The 23,775-nt window shown below is 39.5% G+C and overlaps 1 protein-coding gene across 2 annotated transcripts in view; it reads right to left on the reverse strand.

The window, feature by feature from the left end:
• The window catches only part of Cfap20dc (CFAP20 domain containing), a 237,699-nt gene that overhangs the window by 147,057 nt on the left and 66,867 nt on the right, over nt 1-23,775 (reverse strand). For both annotated transcript variants that reach the window (XM_055599102.1, XM_055599101.1), the window contains exon 5: nt 11,335-11,449. In XM_055599102.1, the coding sequence (XP_055455077.1) occupies nt 11,335-11,449 (115 nt within the window). The remainder of the gene's footprint in view (nt 1-11,334; nt 11,450-23,775) is intronic.

Raw genomic sequence — 23,775 nt, forward strand, 5'->3', positions numbered from 1 at the left:
GACATTAAAGGCAGTTGCTTTTCATCACTTAAACCCTGAGCATTAGAGAGAAGAAGCCTGTTGTTTTTTTTTCAAGAGAATTAATTTGATTACAATCAGATGCTTTAGTTTTGACTTTTGAAATGTAGGGATTAAATTAGAAGCTTGGTTAAATGGTACCCAGTACTATCTACTTACAACTAATTACCTTATTGTACAGAATAGATTCTTCTAAAGAAGTTGTAATTACGCTGGGTGTGTGCCAATTTTGAAGTACTCTTGCAGGTACTAATTCCAGCCTATTAAACAATTAGATACCTTAGTACTTCATCAAAAGAATTCTAAGGCCTACCTAACAGAATAAAGAAAGAAGAAACATAACCATTAGTGAAAAAGACGTATTTGAGAATGTAGGATAAAAGCAGAAAAATAATTTTTAGAATTGAAACAAAAGTAGTATTAAAATTCCATTTGATTCTTTTAAATATTAGGGTCTTCTAATATTTTTAGAAGCAGTTTATAAATAAGACCTTTTCTAGGAAGGATGTTAATTTTAGTATGAAGGTGAGCCCAAGGCTGTTTTGGTAACAGATCAGTAAGAGATTGTACAGGTTTACTGATTTAACCAAAAAGATTATGTGCTGCAGATGTCTCAACAGTTAAGTTACATCCCTAGGCTGTGAGAATACTATGGTGGCTTGGTGGGTACAGAGCCTGCAGCTAGGGAGGAGGTGGGCATGAGCACAGCTGGATAATGATAATCAGATGGATTATGGCACAGGGGCAAGTTTTTTGGGGCAGCTGGGGAAGAAGTAAAGCCTGTGATGCCAAGTTATGAAGGCTCAGGAAGGGGATCTGAGATTCTCTACATGAAGAAATGTTTCTAAAGTTCTGAACATAATTATATGTAAATGCCAACCACTGGGGAGTTAAGTTTGGGTGAATCCTGACATAGGAATGTTCTGATTGACAGAGGAGGTCTTCTGGGATAAATTGTGACTGAGTCAGAATAAAGATAACTGAGACACAGAAAGAAGAGTCTAGCGTGTGTCAGTCATACAAATATGAAGTGAGAAGCTGGTAAAGACTCACATGGGAATTGTTAGAATATGAGGAGCACATCCACCCGATAGGCTCATCTGGTGGAATTTGACAGCCTGTAAAATCCAGATCATAGGGGATGGAGTTCTGGGCTTCTTTTATCCATTAGTATATTATGAAAGCACTATTGTTCTATAAATGTAGTTTCTTTTCCTAAAAGACTTAACATGGCCCAGTTCTAGCTAACTAGTTCAAGCCACCAGGAATGCTACTCACTCTTCCCCTACACACTGAGTACATATTAATTGTTGGGCTCTGGCCTCGCCTCTTGGAATATAAACACACCATAAGATAGTTGTCTGTCCTAGAAAGACAGGCAGACATATGGTTTATACTTAACACAGTTACTACAGAGGGGACTTAGGATGGGCTACTTTAGAAAAAGTTTCTAAAAATTGTTTAAATCATAGTCATACAAGCAAATAAAAGAAGCCCAGTACTGTCAAGGTTTTACCTGATCATACTATCTTCTCCGTAGTTTACCTTTTGGTAGTTTTAGATACTAACTCATCTCCTGATCCTATTTCTGATAAGACTTTTAGTTCTCTTACACATCCTGCTTTCTAAACTTCATTCTCCGTGGATTATCTTTTGTTTTCTCTCTTTTCTCCTAGCACTTCATATTCTGAGATTTTATTAATTGGAATGTAAATATTATATCAAATGGAGATAAGCAGTAATGTGTGACAACTTTCTCTTCTACCATGCAACTCCCCCCCCTTAAATGTTGAGCGAATTGCTCCTTGTATTATCTACCTTTATTTATTTATTATTTTAATTTGACTCTTAAGTCTTCTACTTCTTGGAAAGGCTTGAGATGCAAACCTAGTTTGGTTTTAAACAAAAAGTTTACCAGGCAAAGAAGACAGGTGAACATGCTCATCATTTCATCTCTGAGCCCTTTCCTTTATCCCTGCTTATCTAAACTGCTGTGGGCTATACTACCAGCTCCACTAGGGAATCGGATCCCATCTCCTTCAGAGTCCAAGGAAACCAGTGCTTATCCATGGCAGCCATGATGCTTTTATTCACTCTACCTGACTCCTGCTTAATTAGAAAATCTTCAGTAGATAATGGTAGATATGTGTCTATGCATTAATATGTGAAGATATGCAAATTTATGTCTTCACACACCAACCCCGACCCACCCCCACTCACCACACAGAAACTTTCATATTTTAAACCTTAAACAAATGTCTGTGAATTGCTATCTTTATTCCCTGGATCTACAACCAAGAAAGTAGATCCTGAAAAAATTGGGGAAACCTTTCGCAAACCCACCTTGGAGAGAAAATAGAAATAAATTCACATATATTCTGGTTTAGCTGCTTTTATAAAGGTTATAATTTTTGTGAGCTTCAACAAACAACTTGATATACATAAATTACATTTTCATAATTCTTGGTGGTATCATCCATTATTAAAAGTCCTTATGCTTTTTGACATTTTCTTGACCTTTAATTACTCTATTTCTATGTACAACTTTAATGCAGCAGGAAAGAACTATTTACCTCAAATGTTTGTAATTGTGGCAGTTTAATCTGTAGCAATGGAAAGAAATCTGACCATAAAAAGAACAACTGTCATTTTCAGGATGATTTTGAGATGCACATTACAAATCTCGGTGAATGTTCGATGTACACTTGAAAATGATGTATATTCTTCAGACATCAAATAAACTTTCAGCAAATGTCAAAGAGTCCAGGCTAATTGGCAGTGCTTCCCTAACACACAATCTTCCTGATTTTCTGTCAGTTTTAAAGGGAAAAGTCTTGCAGTTTTGCCGCACCATATTTGCCTTTCCCCATTTGCTTCTTTTAGTTTTTTATGCAATCTCAAGCTCCCTTATTTAAGTATGTACACATTTACAGTTGTCATATTATGTCAGTAATTTTTTTCTGTTATAAATACTTGAGAAACAAAAATTATTTTGGTTCATATTTTAAGACTTTTTGTAACTGCTGGGTCTATTGCAGAGCAGAACGACCATGGGGAAGGGCAAGGTAGAGGAGAGCTGTCTACCTCATGCCATTCAGAAAGCAGATGAGAGAAGAGGCCAGAAATAACCCTTCAATGACACACTCTCAGAGACCCACTTCAACCCACCCAACATACACTCCACGTTTCTACCACTTCCTAATGCATGAAATCAGTGATTAGGCTGGAGTCCTCAAGATCAAATAACTTATGGAAACATTTTCAAATAAATACTCAGGGGTGTACCTTACTCATCTTTCAGTTTTTCTACCACCATTTGTTGAAGAAGTCATTTTCTTGAGTGTTTTTAGCGTTTTTCTTGAAAATCAGATGTCTGTAGCTATGTGTTTGGTTTGGGCCCCTGATTCTATTCCGAGGACAGACATGTTTGTTTTTTTTCCTGTCAGTGCCATGCAGTTGCTGTTGCTATGGCTCAATAGTGCGACCTGAAGCCAGACATTTTTACGCCATCAGCACTGTTCTTTTTATTCATGCTTGCTTTGGATATTCTGAACCTTTTGTGCCTCCTTGTGAATTTTGTGGGTTTTATTTTCTGTGACGGTGTCACTGGAGTAGACAAGGAATCCACTGAATCAAGCAGACTGCCTTCAGTGATAAAGCATTTTCCCTGACTTGATTCTGTTGATCCAGGAGCATGGTATTTTTTTTTTCACCCACATTCTAGCATCTTCTTTGATTTCTTCACTGTTTTAGGATTTTTATTGTAGAGGAAGCATTCACTTTAGGTTAGGCTTATTCTTCAGTATATTTTGAAAATGATTGTGAATAGAATCTCTTGGTTTCTTTCTCGTCACACTTGCTACTGGTATATAGGAAACTACTGATTTTGATATGTCTTTTTATATTCTGTTACTTTGCTGAATGGGTTTATCAACCTTAGGTTTTCTGGTGGCCTCTTTAGTGTCAAATAAGATTATATTATATGCAAACAGATACTTTAACTTCTTTTTTGTATCACTCTTTCCTTTATCACTCTAATCTTTCAAGCACTATATGCAACAGGAGGTAAAGAAAGAGGATCATCTTGTTGCGTTTCTAATTTTAGGCAAATTTTGAAGTTTGTCTTCTACTTATAATAATGTTGGCTATAGGTTTGTCATATTTATCCTTTATTATATTGAGGTATGTTCCTCTTAGTCCAGCTTTCTTTAGGACTGTCATTCTGTAGCAATATTGCATTTTGTCAAAGGTTTTTCCTGCCTCTACTGATTTATCAATATATTATGCTGGCTAGTTTTATGTCAAGGTGACACAAGCTAGAGTCATTTTAGGAGAGGGAACCTCAAATGAGAAAATTTCATCAGGCTGGGCTGTGATCGGTGACTGATGTGAGAGGATCCAGTTCACCATGGGAGGCGCCACCCCATAGCAGGTGGTACTGGATGCTGTAAGAAAGCAAGCTGAGCAACCCATAGGGAGCAAGGCAGCAAGCAACACTCCTCCATGGCCTCTCCTTCAGTTCCTGCCTTGGGTTTCTCTCTGACCTCTCTGGATAATAGACTACAAGTTGTAAGATGAGATGAACCCTTTCTTCCCAAGCTGCTTCCCAAATAGCAGAAACTCTAAGACACATGTCTTATACCATTCTCTCCTCCCTGGAAGGAATCTAGTCTCAGTGAGTATCTTGTTCACAAGTAGTTGGAATTCAGTTCACATATGTTTTATTGAGAAGTTCTGCAATTGAGTTTATGTCAGGAGACTGGCCTACATTCATATTTGTTGTTGTATCCTTACCTGATTTTTATATAGTAATACCGGTTTTATAAAACTAGTTTGGTAGCAAGCTTTCCTTTACGTTTTATGGGACAGTTTGAGGAGCATTGGCTGTATTTCTTCTAACAAAGTGTGGAAGTATCATCTGAATTCTGGGCCAGGCTGCTTTCTAGTTCCGAGACTTTATTACCTTTGTGAGCACAGGTTCGGGCTCTGTGCCTGTTCAGACCCTGGGCTTGTTTCTGTGTAGTCCCTTGTGAGAGCAGAGGTAGAGGACCAATTTCTGTGTGGTCTACTCCAATATAAAGCTATGACCTGCACCGTGCACCTGTGGGACACTGCATGGTCTTTGTGTCCCTCTATTCATGTTCCGCACCTCCATCTGTATTTAGGTATTCTACAGTCCAGACATCAGATTATAGCTGATGCAACCTGCTCTGCATTCACAAGCTGTATGGGGAAGGAACTTTGCTTCCATAGGCTCCTATCCATCTATAGTACAGGTCTTTTTTTTTTTTTTTAGAATATTTATTTTATTTTTAATTACACTTTATTTACTTTGTATCCCCCCTCTAGTTCTCAGCACAGTCTTTTTAAAATGGCCTTTTGCTGTGCCAGTCTGAGCACCGAGAATAGAGTACTTTCCTGGCATGTATACGGTATGTGTACCAAAGATCTGACTGAGTAGATTGCTCAATGTCATATCCAGAGTTGGTTCTCACATTTTCCCCCTGTTTTTTTTTCTCCCCTATTTTCTTTACAGTTCAGGCTGACCTTAATCTTGCTTTGTACATGTTTATGAAACTGAAGTTCTGGTCTTCCTCCACCTCCTGACAGCTGGACTCTAGATGTGCAGTTATGGGGACTGAGCCCAGGGTTCTCTGCATATGTGACAAGTACTCTTAACCGAAGAGCCCCAGTCCTTGATTGTATCTCTGAGTTCCTGATTTTTCCTCCCTGCTCTGATCTCCATTCTTCCTCATTAGTGTAGCTGCTGTGTATATGGTCATTGTCTCTTTTTTACCGTCTCTCTTCTTTAACTTAAAAAAGTATGGTGCAAACTTTCCAAGATGCTCTCTTTCTAAGTTCCCACCCTCTGCAGTTGCATACACTAGCCACTGGGGGCAGCACACTCCAACTGTGGCTGATGCTCCCGAAGGGGCTCTGCTTCTCCTACCATATGGCAGCCTTTACCATATGGCAGACTGGCTGCTTTCCAGCTCCTACTCTGTAAGTCCTTGCTTGAGTGTCACCTGCCATCTTAGGTTCCCCATCTCTATATGGTGGTTATTGCTTTTTGCTCACTTTGTATCTTTAGAGACTTCTTTTAGCTGTATATTGAATGTTACAAATACTGTTACAAATACGTAGCTTCTGAATTTTTTTTAAACCATTAAATCTTGTTCCCACAGGGAATCAAATTACTTGCAATCATTTCCAGTCTGACTAGCCATGTTTGTTATATCCATTTTGACTAGTCATGACTGGTATTTTCTTTTAATAACACTGCTGTTTGGACTGGTCTCCTACAAGAAATTATGCAGTATTATATTATCCTTGAGAAAAGTCATCTGTCATTCTTTTTTGGATTTACAAGCATTTAGTAACTTAATAAATATTTGTTAATTAAAGTAAACAAGTTCACGGGGCTGGAGAGATGGTTCGGTGGTTAAGAGCACTGACTGCTCTTCCAGAGGAGCTCGGTTCAATCCCTAGCACCCACATGGCAGCTCACAACTGTCTGTAACAGTTCCAGGGGATATGATACCCTCACACAGACATATATGCAGGCAAAACACTAATGCACATAAAATAACAATAAATAGATTATTAAAAACTAAGCCAGTTTAGACATTCATTTACAATAGCACAAGTTAAAGGGTTCATATTTGGAGAAAACAGCAAAATAGTAGCTTTTTAAAAATTTACTTAACCTAGAGCACAATGCTGGGCAATAATTACTCCATCTTAAATCTCCAAGCCCACATAGCTTCCACCCATTCAGATTTCCCACATTATACTTGTTTTTAGTCATATCTTAGGTCTGGTTCATCTCTCCTGGTGTTTCCAGATCCTCTCCTCTCAGATCTCTCTCCAGCCTTTCCTCCCATTCACTTCTTTTCCCCTCCCCTCTGGACTAGGATGTCCCACCCTATTCTCTCCATTGCTCAGCATTAACTGGTTGTTTTATTGGTAATACAGAGAACAAACAGTAGCATGTTGACACAAACTTGAGATAGGTGCTGCTTACTCTAAGCATCACAATGCAATGTCCAGATTGAAACCAGATAGCGGGGTAGAGTAATCAGCATGTGAATGAACAGGGGTAAATTGTATACATTCCACAAGAACATTATACCAACAGAGTTTCCTGTGAGAAGACAGGTTTAATTTTGATAGAAAATAGTAGCATTTTTTAACCTAATATTAAGTGATACTTTACTATAAGCTTTGTGTTGCTCTAAGACAGAGCATTTGGTCAGTGGTGAACGAGATTCACCACTGACCCTGTTTAACTGACAAGAAAACTGAAGTGCTAAGAAACAAATGGACTTGGGCTAAGATTCTGCAGCCAAGAATCAACAGAGCTAGAATCTGGATCCTGTAATAAAGCCCCAAGGCTCACACCTCACTCTCCAGAGCATCCTGCTGTGTGCACGCTGCTTGCCTTAAAGCTGGCCCATCTGTTTCTAAGCTGCCTTTGGACTAGTGGTGTGCTTCCTTACACATCTGAGGTCAGCAGCGGAGAAACTCTCCTGAAATAGATGCAGTGCCAGTATTAGCCTGACAGGAATAAAGAGAGAAAAATGGACATTTAAAGGCTGACATACATGTGGGCACGATGAAACAGTTACAAACCCTTAAGTAAGTGTCATAAATATTATAGTGGAAACTATTTATACAGTTTTTAGAGACTAGTTGATGTAGCTTAGATAACTTTGTATCTGAGTATGCCTGTGTCTTTTCATTCAGTGACGCTAAAGAAATTAAATGTTTAAAAAAACCCAACTTTCCAAATACTGACTTAATGGGAAACATGATGTTTGAGAAAAATGAAGTAAAATGGTCTTTGAGCTTGCATTAAAATCTATTACAGATGCCACTAGAATTTAGTTCAAGAAGGTGCAAGTCCTAAGGAATGATTTTATCCATCTAAATGAGAAACACTAGGTGTCTGAGTAATGAAGATTGCTAAAAGATTTGGCATGGTAACTTCTCTCATTGCTTTGTTCTATCTCCAGTGAATGGTTCAACCTGAACAACAGTGCAGACATGAACTTCCCATTCAAACAGAATTAAATTTATTATACATCATAGCATATGTTCTGTTGGTAGCAAGGTCTTGATGTGCATCTGACACCATCACCAACTGACTGAAGTTGCAGTAGGAAGAAATGAAGTAGGTTCCAGTGGGTCCTGACTAAGTAGATATTTCCAGCTTTTAATGTGACGGTTATTAATTTTTAAGATTGTTCTTGCCATTGGGAACTCAAGTGAAAAATATAAATTGCTGTAACTTAAAGGTTAAAGTGAATCTTCATAATTAAGAATACTATGGAAAATAAATTTGGAAGGTTAACATTTAAAGATAATTGAAACAGAAAGTGGCCTATATATAAATACTCAGATTGGTATGGTTATAAGAATTTAATTTTACTGCCTGTTGGTATCTAAAGGATTTAGCTACAGAACATAGGAAGAGTGAACAATTCAGCAATTCTATTCTGAATCAGGATTGTACTTAACTCCCAGAAGTCTCAGGCACATAGGTGAGCGAAGCGGAAGCCTTAGAGTGTGTGCGTGCCTGTATCAGTGGAGAGGACCCACATTCACAGCACAGTGCTCAGCTCCCTTAGAAATGCAGTGGGCTCAGATTAGGAAATCTGAGGTAACTCTAGAGAGCAGAGTCCAGAATTTGTGTGAGATCTTCCAGCTTTTGATAGCTGAATTGCTTTTAGAATGCTTTGTTGAGGCAACCATCAAGATCGTTAACAAATGATAATGGACAGGGAAAAAAAATAATGACCTGGGGTGGGGAAGCAGAAAACAAGGCAGGTATCATATCAAGAGTGGGTGGAGGCTTCAAGGATGGTATCCTGGATAGATGGGGTGTACTCTGCTTCTCTGCTACTGGAGATGGAAACTTAAAACATAGCTCAGCTTTAGTTCAATAGAGACTCACTGGGAGTACAGTGTATCAACCTTCTGCTTCACCACTGTTGAACTGGAAGGAAAACTCAAGAAATGAGAGCAAGTTCTTAGCATTTCTGGACACTTGTCAAAGCAGCAAGCACATTACAAAGCTTATATGACTTGGCTACAAAACACTCATTATTTTACCAAGAGGCACGTTAGGACTTGCCAATTTATTCAGCAAGCATTTGCCAACACTTGAGCACTTATTGTGTACCACGCACTGACAGGAGCTAGGGCTAAAATCTCAGAAGGACATGCTGATAGTCATGGAGAAGACAGGCAGGTAAACAGGTGAGTGAAGGGTACAGTATGAGAGTTATGAGGGTTGAGAAACCCATGGACAATGATGAGCAGTTTCCACAGAGGGCCAATCCCTCAGGTTTTATAGGAAGTAGCATTTAAAGTGCAGATGGCAGCTACGATCTTTACCCAGGGCTTACTGTACTCCAGGTGCTCTTCTAAAAGCTTTACTACTAAAACATGTAAATCCCAGCACTTTGTGGTGTATATCCTTTATATGCTTCATATTACCTGCATTTTACAGACGAGGGAAATGAACATGAGAATTGGCAGACTAGCAATATAATAATTATTATCTTATTAAATTTTGAAAATTTCATACATGAACACTGAATCTACATCACTAACCCCTACGTCTCCCCCTAACTACTATATCCCGGTATCCCTCTCCCAAATTCATGACGATCTCTTCTTTGATTCTCACTGTTATGTATACGTATATATACACATAATAATTATGAATATATACACAATTAAACATGAATTACATGAATTATGGGAATTACATATGAATACACAAACATCATATTGAATCCATTTCACTTTGCTCATATGTACACATGTCGAGGGATGACCTCCCTCTAAGCTGTACAAAGTATTTGTATTATATATATATGTTTAAATTATATATAAACACAAACATTTAAAATCGTGGCTAACGTCTCAACCCTAGTTCCTTTTACTTTTGCAGAGGGCACCACAAATCTTGGTGTACTCTGTGTACATGTGTCTAAGTTCATTTGGACACAAGAATCTCAGGTTGCTTCATATCCAATCTTCTGTTGCTACCACCCAGTCCTCCTGCATCCTAGCTGAGTTACATCAAATGGCCACATCATTGTCACTTTGTATCCTTTCAAGTGGCTGCAGACCTCACTACCAGAGCAATTTCCCCAACCCATGGAACTGTTTTCCTTTTCTAGTTCAAAAAAGCCTTTCTTTGTATGTGTTTTGTGGTGGTAGGGATGAAACTCAGAATATCATGCATACCACGCAAGCTCTGCATCACTTACCTGCATCTACAGCCTTCCACAGCTTTAATAAGTTCTTCTTCTCCATCACAGTGGTTCATGCAGGCGTACATGCATGGAGTCTGACATTTGTTGTCTCTCTTGATTGCACTTCACTTTGTTTATCAAGGCAGGGTCCCCTGCTGACCAGAGCTTACTAATTCTGAGTAGTCTTGCTAGTCAGCTGGCTCCAGGGACCTCCTGCCCCTGCTTCTGCCTTCTGAGTGTTGGGATTCCAAGCGGCTGCTTGGCCCTTACCTGGGTTCTGGGGATTTGAATGAAGTCCAGTTCTCCTGCTTCAGCAGTGTGTGCTTTATCCACTGAGCCATCTCCCCAGCCTTATTTATATTTTATTTTGGAGGACTGTATAAACTTTCCCATTACTAAAAGTTATAGAAAGCTTTCCTTTAAAATAAATCCAAGCCAAACAAAGGGTCAATTTAAAGCAAAGAATTAAGCACATTCTAGAACACAAACACCGTACTGAGAACAGAACCATTAAAATGAAACTCAGACTGACTAAAATTTGAGAAACACTAGTCAACCAAACTGACCCTTCTGAAATCACACAGCAGGTCAAGTCTTTCAGCTGTGCCAGGCTGTTTGTTGTGCTGTGGCACTACGCTGCTTCAGCTGTTTGAAATCTGGCAACAGTGATGGCTCGTCTGTGTTCCTGGGAGACATACTACCACTTCCAGGCCCCCATCTTTTGCCCATGTCATCATTTGCCTGGAGTCCTGGGTCCCCATGTCTCCCTGTTTACACGCCCTCCAGTTCCACAAGAATGCTGGCCCCTGCATGAAGCCTGCAGTTGGCCAACAGATCTCTCTTTCTAGTGTGCTTTGGTGACATTGTATTGAAATAATATTCTTTTACTTAGTATATGTCAAAGGGCAAAGAGGAAAGATATGCGTTTTATTCTCTTTTAATAGCATCATGATACCTAACAAAAGGCCTTATGCACAGAGAAGGCCCATAATGAATATCTTGGGAATTAAATTTAATCCTCTTTAAGCAACATCCATGTGATACTTACAATTTTACGCTTGATCATGAAGAGTGGAATTTTTGCATGAAGAGGGGTTGAGGACAGTTCCTTATGGACTGTTGATAAATACAATCTTCTTTTGATGTTTCCTAAATCAGTAATTCTGAAAAAAAAAAAAAAAGGGAGACAGGAAAGAAGAAAGATTCCCATGAATTTAAAATACATTTCTTTGGGTAATCATCAAAGTAATATAATTTATCAAATAGGCTCTTTCCAACACAGAGCTCGAACACAGAATTGAAGAATTGTCATTTTCTTTCAAGAAATAATAAAATTTCTTCTTTAAATTCAAAGTGCTCATAGGCCTGAATGTATAAATTCACTTAATATGCTAATTTAGTTCAGCACTCTGCACTAGGTTTCCACAGACCTCCAGCCTATGAAAAAAATTCAATTTGTATGAACTGAGGAACCGCCAGCCTTTAATAACCATGCTTGTTCCAGCCCCTTAAGCTTGTGTTATCTTGGGACATACTGTCACCTACTAAATAGGAAAACATTATGGGTTTCTTTCCCTAAAAGTGCACCTGTCATTTCACATAGGCGCTTAGTCTGTGCAGAGACAGGCATGAAGCACCAACTGTCGGCTTCACTTCCTAAGCACATATCTTCCAACTAGAATTTTAATACACAAGTTTATTGCTCACTATTCAGGTCACCCCACAGTGATACCAAGGACACCAAATCTGAACATCTGTAATAGATTTAGACCACAGCCAGGATCACAAAGATTAGGTTTGCTTCAAACTGATAGAGGCTCATTTTTATGTTCTGCTTCTTTTATGTCTCGAAGGTAACACACCAGGCTGAAAATTCACAAACCGTCTTGGGCTGCTGTACTGTCAAATTGATGCTTTCTTAAAACCTTTCTTCCTACCTGAAAATAAATGGCTTCCTCAACCTTAGAAACTTCTTTATGGAGACATTACTTGCTCACTCTTTGCTAATGATTAATTCCTCAAGGAGATACTTCATTTAAATAATAATTATTAATATTCATAGTGTAATTATTTTTAAAAAATCAGGATAGTGCTTTTGCCACGTGTGGTGGTGCACACCTTTAATCCCAACACTTGAGAGGCAGAAGCAGAGGGATGTCTGTGAGTCTGATGCTGACATGATCTACCCGGAGAGTACAAGCCAACCAGAGCTACATGAGACTCTGTCTCAAGCAAAACAAAACAGAAAAATCTAAAACCCAACCAACCAACCAACCAACAAAAAAATCCCAACATAGCCCATTCTGTAGTTCTTCTATGATGCCTCCTCCCATTCTCTGCTTTACTAACCTCATTATTACCTATAAAATAGTCTCTGTATATTGTCAAAAATACCTAGCACTAAAACTAACATGAGATGATTTTTAAGTACATTCCAGACTTCCTTCCACCCCTGGAAGGTTTTCAAGCTGGCATCTGAGCTAAGGGTTCAATTAACTAGCGTGATCTCTCTTTCACTTCAGCTGTACACGACCAACTGTACACGACCAACCTGATGTGCCATCTCATCCTTTTAGATGTTGTTTTTGTGAATGTTACATCTTGTAGTAGTATAATATGTATGTTTTAAAACATGTGCGTTTTAAAAATGAAAGCACCATGTGGGAGGCAAGCATAAATTCCTTTCTAGTGGTATACAAGACTGTGAAGACCAGCCTCAGTGATAACCAGAAATCGTCTAGTATTCTGAGGCATGCTACAGGTGTGAGTGTAGACATTTACAGAGCCGCTCAACGGAGAGGGAAGGGCTGCCTATGAATGTGGGCTGGAACTCAGGCTGAGGGAACCACAGGCAAAGGTGGAGTCCAGCAGAACTCTGGCAGTCTCTATGTCCTGGTCTACCATGATGGGAACTGGGCTGCCCCAGCTTGCCTTCCTGCCATGGTAGAAGGCATTCTACCATGCCACGATTCTTTAGAAAGCACAAAGCAAAGTAAATATCCTTCCTCAAGTTGTCTGTGTGAGCTATTCTGTCTGCAACAGGAAAAGAGCAGATCTGAGGAGCAAGTGCAATTAGACCAAATGTTACCATCATGGATACGACTAAGAGCTGTCTCTCATCAGCTGTGCTTGGGGAAGTGGTGGGGACTACAAAGACTGCAAAGCAGAAGCAAAAGAGGCACACTGTTAACCAAAACCTCCTCGGCGATCAGGTTCAAGGTCTGCTTTGCTTACAGGGAAGAAATACTGAAGTTGTCCACAGCATTAAGGGTTGCAGTCCAAACAGCAGTGTTCCAGGCCCAATACTGCACTGGCATTTGGGACATGACACTAATATTCATATATTTACTGAGACATCCAATACTGCTGAGCCAGATGATGTGCTGGGAAACCCACCAGTGACATAAAGCACAAAGAACAACAAAGGTCCCAGTCTCCTGGAATTTCTTTGTTGATAGAAAAGGAAAGTGAAAAAGTATAAAGAAAAATAAGAAGTGAAGTTTTCAAATACATAGTGAAGAAAGCAAGACTCTAACTTAGATATAAAGAAATTGCCTACTTCAGACTGTAGCAATAGCACGGTTTGGACCTGAGAGGTAAAGGAAGGACAGGAGGTAGAAGGTTTATATGAGGGCCAATCACACAAGGCCATTATGGCACACAGTAAGGAGTTTAGAGGCTTATCATTCAAAGCAGGGAGCTAACATAGTGCCTACACTTTAGCCTTTACTATAAAAAGTTATAAAAGTTATGGTGTCTTGTTTAATTTTTGTTGTCATTACTTTAGCTAATATGTATGTGTGTTGAGTGTGTGCACATGAGTGCAGCGTACACCCACGCCAGAAGAGAGCGCTGAAACCTCTGGGGCTGTAGTTACAGACCACTGTGAACTAACTGCCTGGCATAGATGCTGGGAAACTTTGGTTTCCTGCACGAGCAGCAAGTACTCTTAACCACCGAGCCATTTTTCTGGCCTGTCTTATTTCCTTCTGAGGGTATCATTTATGCCACTGAAACATAAATTTCAGTGTATTCTGGTAACTGTATAAATTAATTTAATTACCATTCCAATGAAATTATAGCTATTACTTTAGGAAGTTCCCTCTTGGTCCCCACTGGACACTCTTCAGCCTGTGGGGAGTTATACTTCTCATTTCTACCATCTTAGGTAAATTCTACCTGCTGTGCAGTTTTTACAGGATGAACTGTGCATCAGATTCTATTGTGCTTGATTCTTTCACTTAATATGAAGATCTAAAGATTCATCCTCACTGACCAATATCAAAGGTCTTTTAAATTGCTGACTTCTGTTCGGGAAGTTTTTCTGTTTTCCTACAGATGAGTATTTGAGCGGATTCCAACTTTGATTTTTAATAACACAAGCCTTTGTGGATGTGCCAGCATGCCTTCTGGTGAACACGTACTTTCATCTTCTTGGTAACTAACTAGCAATGGGATTCTTGAATCACTGAGGTGACAGAAATGTCTACAGAAGCATCTCTTCAGAGTTAGTGCAGTGTTTCTACATTTTCACATAGTTTTTGAGGTCACTAGAACTTAAAATTTCAACCAACTTCAATGGGAAGTTATTGTGATTTTATTTGAATTTCCCCATGACCAATGATATTGAACAATTACACAATTGTGTGCATGTACATTTGTGTTTGTGTGCAGAGGTCAAAAGTGGGTATTGCTCCTCAGCTGTCCACCTTGGTTTATGAGGTAGGATTTCTCACAGGACTGCAGGACTCGCCGATCACAACATGCTGCCTGACTCTCAAGCCTCAGTGATCGAGCTGTGTCGGCTTCACCAGCACCTCTATTCCAAGTGCATCATACCACACCTGGCTTTTCATGTAGCTACTGGAGGCCAGACTCAGCTCTTCGAATTTACCCAACACGCACTTGCCAGACGAGATAACACCCTAGCCCCACTCTGTTTTTATATAATTATGAAAGTTCTCAAATAAATATACAATCACACACACACACACGGTGCTGGGATATCTGCACACCTGCTGGAGATTAACCCAGGATCTTGTGTATGCTAACTTGTGTGTATGGCACTCTATCATTCTGCCACACCCCCCACACCCCAGCTTCTTCATTCTTACCTTCTTATTATGTCTTTAAAAGCATAATTTTGACTTGAAAACCATATTCTACTTAGAAAACAGTATGGAGTATTACGCATGAAGACACATCTGCCCTTTGCATTTGTTTCTGTACCTGCTCTTGATCAGCACAACTTCTAACTTTCAGAAAATCCTGCTTGTCATTATGCACTTTTATTTTCCACATCAAAAAACCAAAACAAAATTAAAAAAAAAAACTTTCTCTAGTATAAACTTGTAATCACACTTTTCTGTTTCTTTGAGACCTTTCAAGGTTTATTATTTTTCATTTACTCTATGAACCATCTCAAATTAGTTTCTGCATGTTGTAATCGATTAGGGCAGTTACTTCTTTCTCTTTCTTTTTTTCTTTCTTTCTCTCTTACTTTCTTTTATCCAACTACCATTCCTTCAGTTTTCTTTCCTCATGGAAATTTCGCGGTCCTTTGTGGGAAATCAATTGACTATATTGCTCTATTCTATTTTCTATTGTTATAATGAAATAATTGAAGCTGAGTAAGCTTATTTTAAAACAAGGTGTATGTAACTTTATTTTAAATGACGTTTATGAGCTTACAATAATTATTGGGGCTCAAAGGCATGGTGTCAGTTCCAACTCAGCTGTATTCAGGGCCCCATGGAAGATGGTAGATTATGTCACACTATCAGGCGTGCATATAGCAGGAAGATTACATTTTGCGAGAGGAAGCCAGAGAAGAGTTTAGGAGTTGAACTTACTCTTTGAAGAAATCACACTTATAAAATGTGGTATTTTTACACAATGGAATACTACTCAGCAATCAAAAAGGAGGAAATCATGAAATTTGCAGGCAAGTGGTGGGATCTAGAAAAGATCATTCTGAGTGAAGTATCCCAGAAGGAGAAAGACAAACTTGGTATATACTCGCTTATATAGACCTACAAGACATGATAAACATAATGAAATCTACACACCTAAAGAAAATAATCAAGAAAGTGGACACAGGCGAAGGTGATTAATCCTCATTTAGAAAGACAAATGGGATGTGCATTGAACTTATGACAGGAGTCTACCACAAAAGGCATCTGAAAGACTCTACCTAGCAGTGTTTCAAAGCAGACACTAAGACTCATAACCAAACCCTCGGCAGAGTGCAGGGAATCAAATGAAAGAAGGGAAGTTAGTATGATATGGAAAGGATAGGAGCTCTACAAGGACCAAATATATCTGGGCACAGGGTCTTTTCTGAGACTGACACTCAACCAAGGACCATCTATGGATATAACCTAGAACTTCTGCTCGGATGTGGCCTGTGGTAGCTCAGTAACCAAGTAGTTTTCCAAAGTAAGGGGAACACGGACTATTTCTAACAGGATCTCAAGGGCAGGCTGTTTGACACCCCCCCCCCCCAGGGGAGGAGCAGTCTGTTAGGCCACAGAGGAGGACTTTGCAGCCAGCCCTGAAGATACCTGATAAAACAGGGTCAGATGAAAGGGGAGGAGGTCCTCCCCTATCAGGGGACTTGGAAAGGGGCAGGGAGGAGACCAGGGAGGGAGTGTGGGGTTGGGGAGGGAATGAGGGAGCGGGATACAGCTGGGACACAGAGTTAACAAAATGTAACTAAAAAGAAAAATAAAATAAAATTAAAAAAAATAAAATCTCAAGGTCCAATGAAAACTACTTCAAGTAACATGTTGAAGGGATATGGAAGAGTGGGCAGCCTTGCCTTGTCCCCGATTTCAGTGGATTTAAGTTTCTCTTCGTTTAGTTTGATGTTAGCTATAGGCTTGCTGTATATTGTCTTTACTATGTTTAGGTATGTACCTTGTATCTCTGATCTCTCCAAGACTTTAAACATGAATGGGAGTTGAATTTTGTCAAATAATTTTTGGCATCTAAGGAGAGGATCATGTGGTTTCTCTCCTTCAGTTTGTTTATATCGTGGATTACATTGATGGATTTTTGTATATTGAACCACCCCTGCATGCCTTGGATAAAGTCTACTTGGTCATGGTGGACGATATCTTTTATGTGTTCTTGGATTCAGTTTGCAAGTGTTTTATTGAGTATTTCTGCATCAATGCGCTTAAGAGAGATAGGTCTGCTACAGCAATAAGACAACTAAGGGAGATCAAGGGGATACAATTTGGAAAGGAAGAAGTCAAAGGATCACACTTTGCAGATGATATGATAGTATGCATGAGTGACCCCAAAAATTCAACCAGAGAACTCCTCCAGCTGATAAACACCTTCAGCAAAGTGGCTGGATACAAAATTAACTTAAAAAAAAAAATCAGTAGCCCTCCTGTATACGAAAGACAAAAGAACTAAAAAAGAAATTAGGTTAATAACACCCTTCAAAATAGCCACTAATAACATAAAGTACCTTGGTGTGACTCTAACAAAGCAAGTGAAAGACTTGTTTGAAAAGAAACTTCAAGTCTCTGAAGAAAGAAATTGAAGAAGATATCAGAAGATGGAAAGATCCCCCTTGCTCATGGATTGGTAGGATCAACATAGTGAAAATGGCCATCCTGCCAAAAGCAATATATAGATTCAATGCAATTCCCATCAAAGTACAACACAATTCTTTACGGACCTTGAAAGAACAACTCTCAACTTCATTTGGGAAAACAAACAAACATCCCCCCACCCCCAGAATTGCTAAAACAATCCTGTACATCAACTGATCGTCTGGAGGTATCTCCATCCCTGATATCAAGCTGTACTACAGAGCAATAGTAATAAACACTGCATGGTACTGGCATAGAAACAGAATGATGGATCAACAAAAAGTAATAGGAGACCCAGAAATAAAACCACACATCTACGGATACTTGATTTTTGACAAAGAAGCCAAACCATACAATGGAAAAAAGACAGCATCTTCAACAAATGATGCTGGTCTAACTGGATGTCTACATGTAGAAAAATGCAAACGGACCCATATTTATCACCCTGCACAAAACTAAAGTCCAAGGGGATCAAAGACCTCAACATAAACCAGACATACTAAATCTTTTAGAAAAAAAAGTGGGGAAGAACCTGGAACTCATTGGCACAGGAGACAACTTCCTGAACAGAACACCAACAGCACAGGCTCTAAGAGCAATAATCAACAAATGGGACCTCATGAAACTGAAAAGCTTCTGTAAAGCAAAGGACACTGTCATGAGAACCAAACTACAGCATACAGACTGGGAAAGGATCTTCACCAACTCTATATCTGACAAAGGGCTAATATCCAGAATATATGAAGAACTCAAGAAGTTAAAAAGCAACAAATCAAGTAGTCCAATTAAAAACTGGGGTACAGAGCTAAACCGAGAATTCTCTGTAGAGGAATACTGAATGGCAGAGAAACACTTAAAGAAATGCTCAATGTCCTTAGTCACCAGAAAAATGCAAATCAAAACGACCCTGAGATTTCACCTTATACCCATCAGAATAGCAACGATCAAAAACTCAAGTGACAACACATGCTAAAGAAGATGTGGAGAAAGGGGAACCCTCTTCCATCGCAGGTGGGAATGTAAACTTGTATAACCACTCTGGAAATCAATCTGGCACTTTTTCATACAACTAGGAATAGTGCTTCCTCAAGACCCAGCTATACCACTCCTAGGCATATATCCAAAATATGTTCAAGTATACAACAAGGACATTTGCTCAGCCATGTTTGTAGCAGCTTTATTTGTAATAGCCAGAAGCTGAAAACAACCCAGATGTCCCTCAATGGAGGAAGGGATACAGAAATTGTGGTACATTTACATAACGGAATACTACTCAGCAATTAAAAACAATGAAATCATGAAATTTTCAGGTAAATGGTGGAAACTAGAAAAGATCATCCTGAGTGAGGTATCCCAGAAGCAGAAAGACACACATGGTATATACTCACTCATAAGAGGGTATTAGACATACAATATAGGATAAACAAACTAAAATCTGTACACCTAAATAAGCTAAGCAAGAAGAAGGACCCTGGGTAAGATGATCAATCCTCACTCAGGAAGGCAAATGGGATAGACATCTGAAGAAGGATAAAACAGGGAACAGGACAGGAGCTTATCACAAAGGGCCTCTGAAAGACTCTACCCAGCAGGATATCAAAGCAGATGCTGAGACTCATAGCCAAACTTTGTGCAGAATGCAGGGAATCTTATGAAAGAAGAGAGAGATAGAAAGACCTGGAGAGGACAGGAGCTCCACAAGGAGAGCAATGGAACCAAAAAATCTGGGCTCAGCGCTCTTTTCTGAGACTGATACTCTAACCAAAGACCATGCATAGAGATAACCTAGAACCCCTACACAGATATAGCCCACGGCAGTTCAGTCTTCAATTGGGTTCCTTAGCAAGGGAAACAGGGACTGTCTCTGATATGAACTCAGTGGCTGGTTTTTTATCACCTCCCTCTGAGGGGGGAGCAGCCTTACCAGGCCACAGAGGAAGACTATGAAAGACAGTATTGATGAGACCTGATAGGCTAGGGTCAGAGGACCTCACCTATCAGTGGACTTGGAGAGGGTCAATCAGGGAGGGATGGCAAAATTGGGAGGGAATGAAGAAGGAGGCTACAGCTGGGATACAAAGTGAATAAACTATAATTAATATAAAAAATTAAAAATTAAAAAGAAAGAAAGAAAGGAAGAAAGAAAGAAAGAAAGAAAGAAAGAAAGAAAGAAAGAAAGAAAGAAAGAAAGAAAGAAAGAAAGAAAGAAAACTATCTTACTCCCTTTGAAGGCAACCACCCAAATATCTCTCTTTGGCAAGAGATGATCCTGTGGGAACTTCTTGCAATGCCTATATGCTAAATCTGAGTGAAGTACATTTAGAAAGGACTGGACAGTTGTAGCCATGACTAGATTTCTGTCTCAAGACTTATAATCTTCAATTTATAAGTAAACATTAATATTGGCTGATATCTCTCACTCTTGTGAGTCTTTGACAGTCCAATCTTTTGGGCTATTCTCATTAACCTGGCTGTGTTATGCACCCTTTCTCAGACGCACACCCCCAAAAGTTGAATATGCAACAAGGAAGTGCGGGTAAGTATCTTGAGAAGCGATCCCATTATGTGGGGCCTAGGGAGTCGGGAGCCAAGAGCCAAGGAGGAAAGCTCAGTGTAAGGAAGCACTGTCATTGCTGATGTTCTATCAGGGCCTCTGGAGACAGGCAAGGAAGCATTATTAATGCCAAGGTTGTTCCATCATAGCCTGTGGAGACACATTCCTAATGACCACAGAATGTATTACTTGAAGAAGTGGAAGAAGGAGAACGTAGCCAGACTTCCAGCCCCCAAACTTGAAGGGACACATCTGGGAGACTTAGCATCCAACTATACCCAGCCTGAGCAAGCCTGCGCCAAACCGTCCACCACCGCTGTCACCGCTTAGTTAGCAGAGGAGTGTCCAGACAATGTGGCATGGTAGGGCACTGGAGGGACTGAAACAATTGCAACAGCAGCATGCTTATTGCATATTAAACATATTCATGTTATTATTTTCATACTGTTACATCTGTACTTTTTCTGAGAAATCTCCTATTTTGCCGCTGAGATTATAATCATCCATCAGCATTTGTTTTGAAATGACACATCCTTCAAGATGATATCCCAGATGTCCAGATTAGAAACAATCACATCTCTCTTTGACTTAATACAGTGCATTTTTTTTTTTTACTTCTATTACTAGTTTTTCATTTTCCCCTTTGATGTACATCAGTGGCTATATTGCACCTTATAGGCCATAAAAGTATGGAAATCTTGTATTTTCTTAAGTGAGTACCATGTAGTCCCATGCATTTCAGTTTTACCATGACAGTCATGTTTTTATTCAGTTTAAATTGCAGTACTCTAGAAGGTAGAGAAAGAACTCACTTAAACTTCCACAGACACATCTGTCCTGAAGGGCTCAGTGATTTGCTGAGTTCCCAATGTTCAAGCATAAGAGGGGCAGACTTCTTTAATTTGGGGTAAAGACAATTCAGTCGTCACTACTGCTTTGAGTTGGTTAGAGAAGTCAGTTTTCAGCTGTAAGTTCACACTGGCTGCTGCCAACTAACTGCAGCACAAATATGTCACACTGTGGCACAGGAAGATGGCTTAGTCACTAGTGTGCTTGCTGGGTGAATGTAAGGGCATGAGCCTGGCTCCAGAGTAGGGGTGGTTGGATGTGGAGGTGGAGGAGGACAGAGATCAGCAGATCCCTGGGGCTTACTGGCCAGCCAGTCCATACAACTGGTCAGCAATGCGTTTGGTGGGATCCGTTCTCAAAAGACAAGATGAAAATTGACTGAGGAAGGCAATCTCTGGCCTCTACACACATGCACACACAAATGGATATTTGCATCCATTTGCATATACACAATATACATACAGAAACACGACATACCTGTTCTTTTTAATCATTTTGAAGCAAGACTTTCTGGGTTCAAATCCTGGCTTTACTTTGTATTTTTTGAATAATAGTTGAAAATAATTTAATCCCCATGCTTTAATTTCCTCATGTGTAGAATGTAGACAGTGGTCAGAATCTTTAAGACAGCTGTCAGGACTGAATTAGAGAATATGTGAAAATACTTGGAGTGGCCTGACACAAGAAAACTTCCCAAGGCCTAACCTTCACCGAGTTGCTTGTCTGTGGATAATTTATTAAGCTCTGTGGATTGGGGCTTTTAAATTTTCTAATAATCAAGTTTAAGTGGATCATTCACATCTACAAAGTTCTGTATCAGTGATCCATCCTTCACAATGAAAAGTATGAACGGTTTGGATTTTAAGTCATGGCATCTTTTATCCTGCTGTGGAGTATTTATAGTTAAACATATGATGCAGATGTCACCATAGGCTTCTGTCTTCACTGTGCCTCCTTCTGTCCCTCAGTGCTACACTTGGTTAGCATACTAGAAAGATGGCACAGGAGTTTTAATTAATTTAATTGAATTTACCTGATGAGCTTCTTCCTTAAAAACCCTACTAAAATAGTGTTTGTTCATCTATGTCCTGAGCATTTTGTCAGTGCCAAGCATGGAGCAGATAATGAGACAGCACAATATCTCCATCCTTACAAAGCATGTGTTCTACCAGAAAAAAAAAAGAGTAAGAAATAAACAAATAAAAATCATAGAGTGCATCCCCACCTAACAAGTGCTATGAGAAAACAAGGATGGTGACGGAGAGTGATGTGAGTTGAAAACAGTATTTTGACCTGTCAGGCAAGACCTCTCACAGGAGATGGCACTGGCCAGAATGTAAGGAAGAACATGCAGCAGTCACACACACACATCTGTGGCAAAGAGCGTTGCAGGTAGGATACTCCAAAGCACTGCATGAAAACGCAGAGAAAGAGTTCTTCTCTGCCACAGTAGATATCTCCAAGTACCCAGTACAAGGATTAAGAGAGGTGGTTCACCGGGCTGTGAGGCTCAGTGTGAAGTATGCAATGGGCACCTGGCATGAGCACCATCCTCACAGAGGTTAAGGCTCACTTCACACAAAGCATATCTTTTAGACCTAACCACTGTGGCTCTGACACTGGGGAGAATCTCCAAAAGATCATGTGCCCGGGAATGGACTAGGCCTCTCAATGGGACAGAAGCTTATCTCCTGTCTGTAAAAATTAATATGCAAACCTATCTCATCTCATAATCAAGAGTCGTTGGCTTCGGAGGAAAACAAAATCATGTGCTAAGCTTAAATGGTTCTGAAAGCAAGCTGAGTTGCTACTTTAAAAAAAAATTAAAATTAGTCATTCATGACAGGAAGAATATAAATGCCTATGTGTGACTACTTCAAAGCTTCATTATGCGAATGTGCTTTTTTGGGGGCAATTTAGTTGCTGTAAGGAAGGCTGCTTGTAAAGCAGCTCTTCACTTGTAATACAGGCTTGATTTTCACCACTTAAACCTTCCTGTGACCTAACCAAAAAAGAGAAAGAAGAAACAGTGGCATTACCCCTCTTGTACCTAAAGATGCATTAAAAATATGCTTAAATTAAAACACTGCTATAGCTACAAGCAAGCACTCATAGCGAAGGGTCAGCAGTAAGAAAAAAAAAAAAACATGATGAGACCATGTTGAGAAAAAATGAGCAGTCGACAGAAAAATCAACCTAATGTGTAATAATATTCCAGTGATCTGCAGGTACATAGCTCTCCTGGCTATGGTCATTAACGACATTCATTCCAAACTTAACATCTAGATTTGCAAACCACTTGAAAAGAGAATTACTTTTCAATTCAATCTTCAGTTCATTTTTATATCATCATCTTTGACAATTTTTTCACACTGGCAAGCTCAATAAGAACTTGAGTAAATGGTAGCAACCTTCCAAGAGGGTAAGATCAACCCATCTATTCAGTTATCTTTGTGCTTTTCTTCTCTATGTACATTCA

The sequence above is a fragment of the Psammomys obesus genome, unplaced genomic scaffold (genome assembly GCF_907164565.1).
Source record: "Psammomys obesus unplaced genomic scaffold, mPsaObe1.curated_primary_1811, whole genome shotgun sequence".
Classification (NCBI taxonomy): Eukaryota; Metazoa; Chordata; class Mammalia; order Rodentia; family Muridae; genus Psammomys; species Psammomys obesus.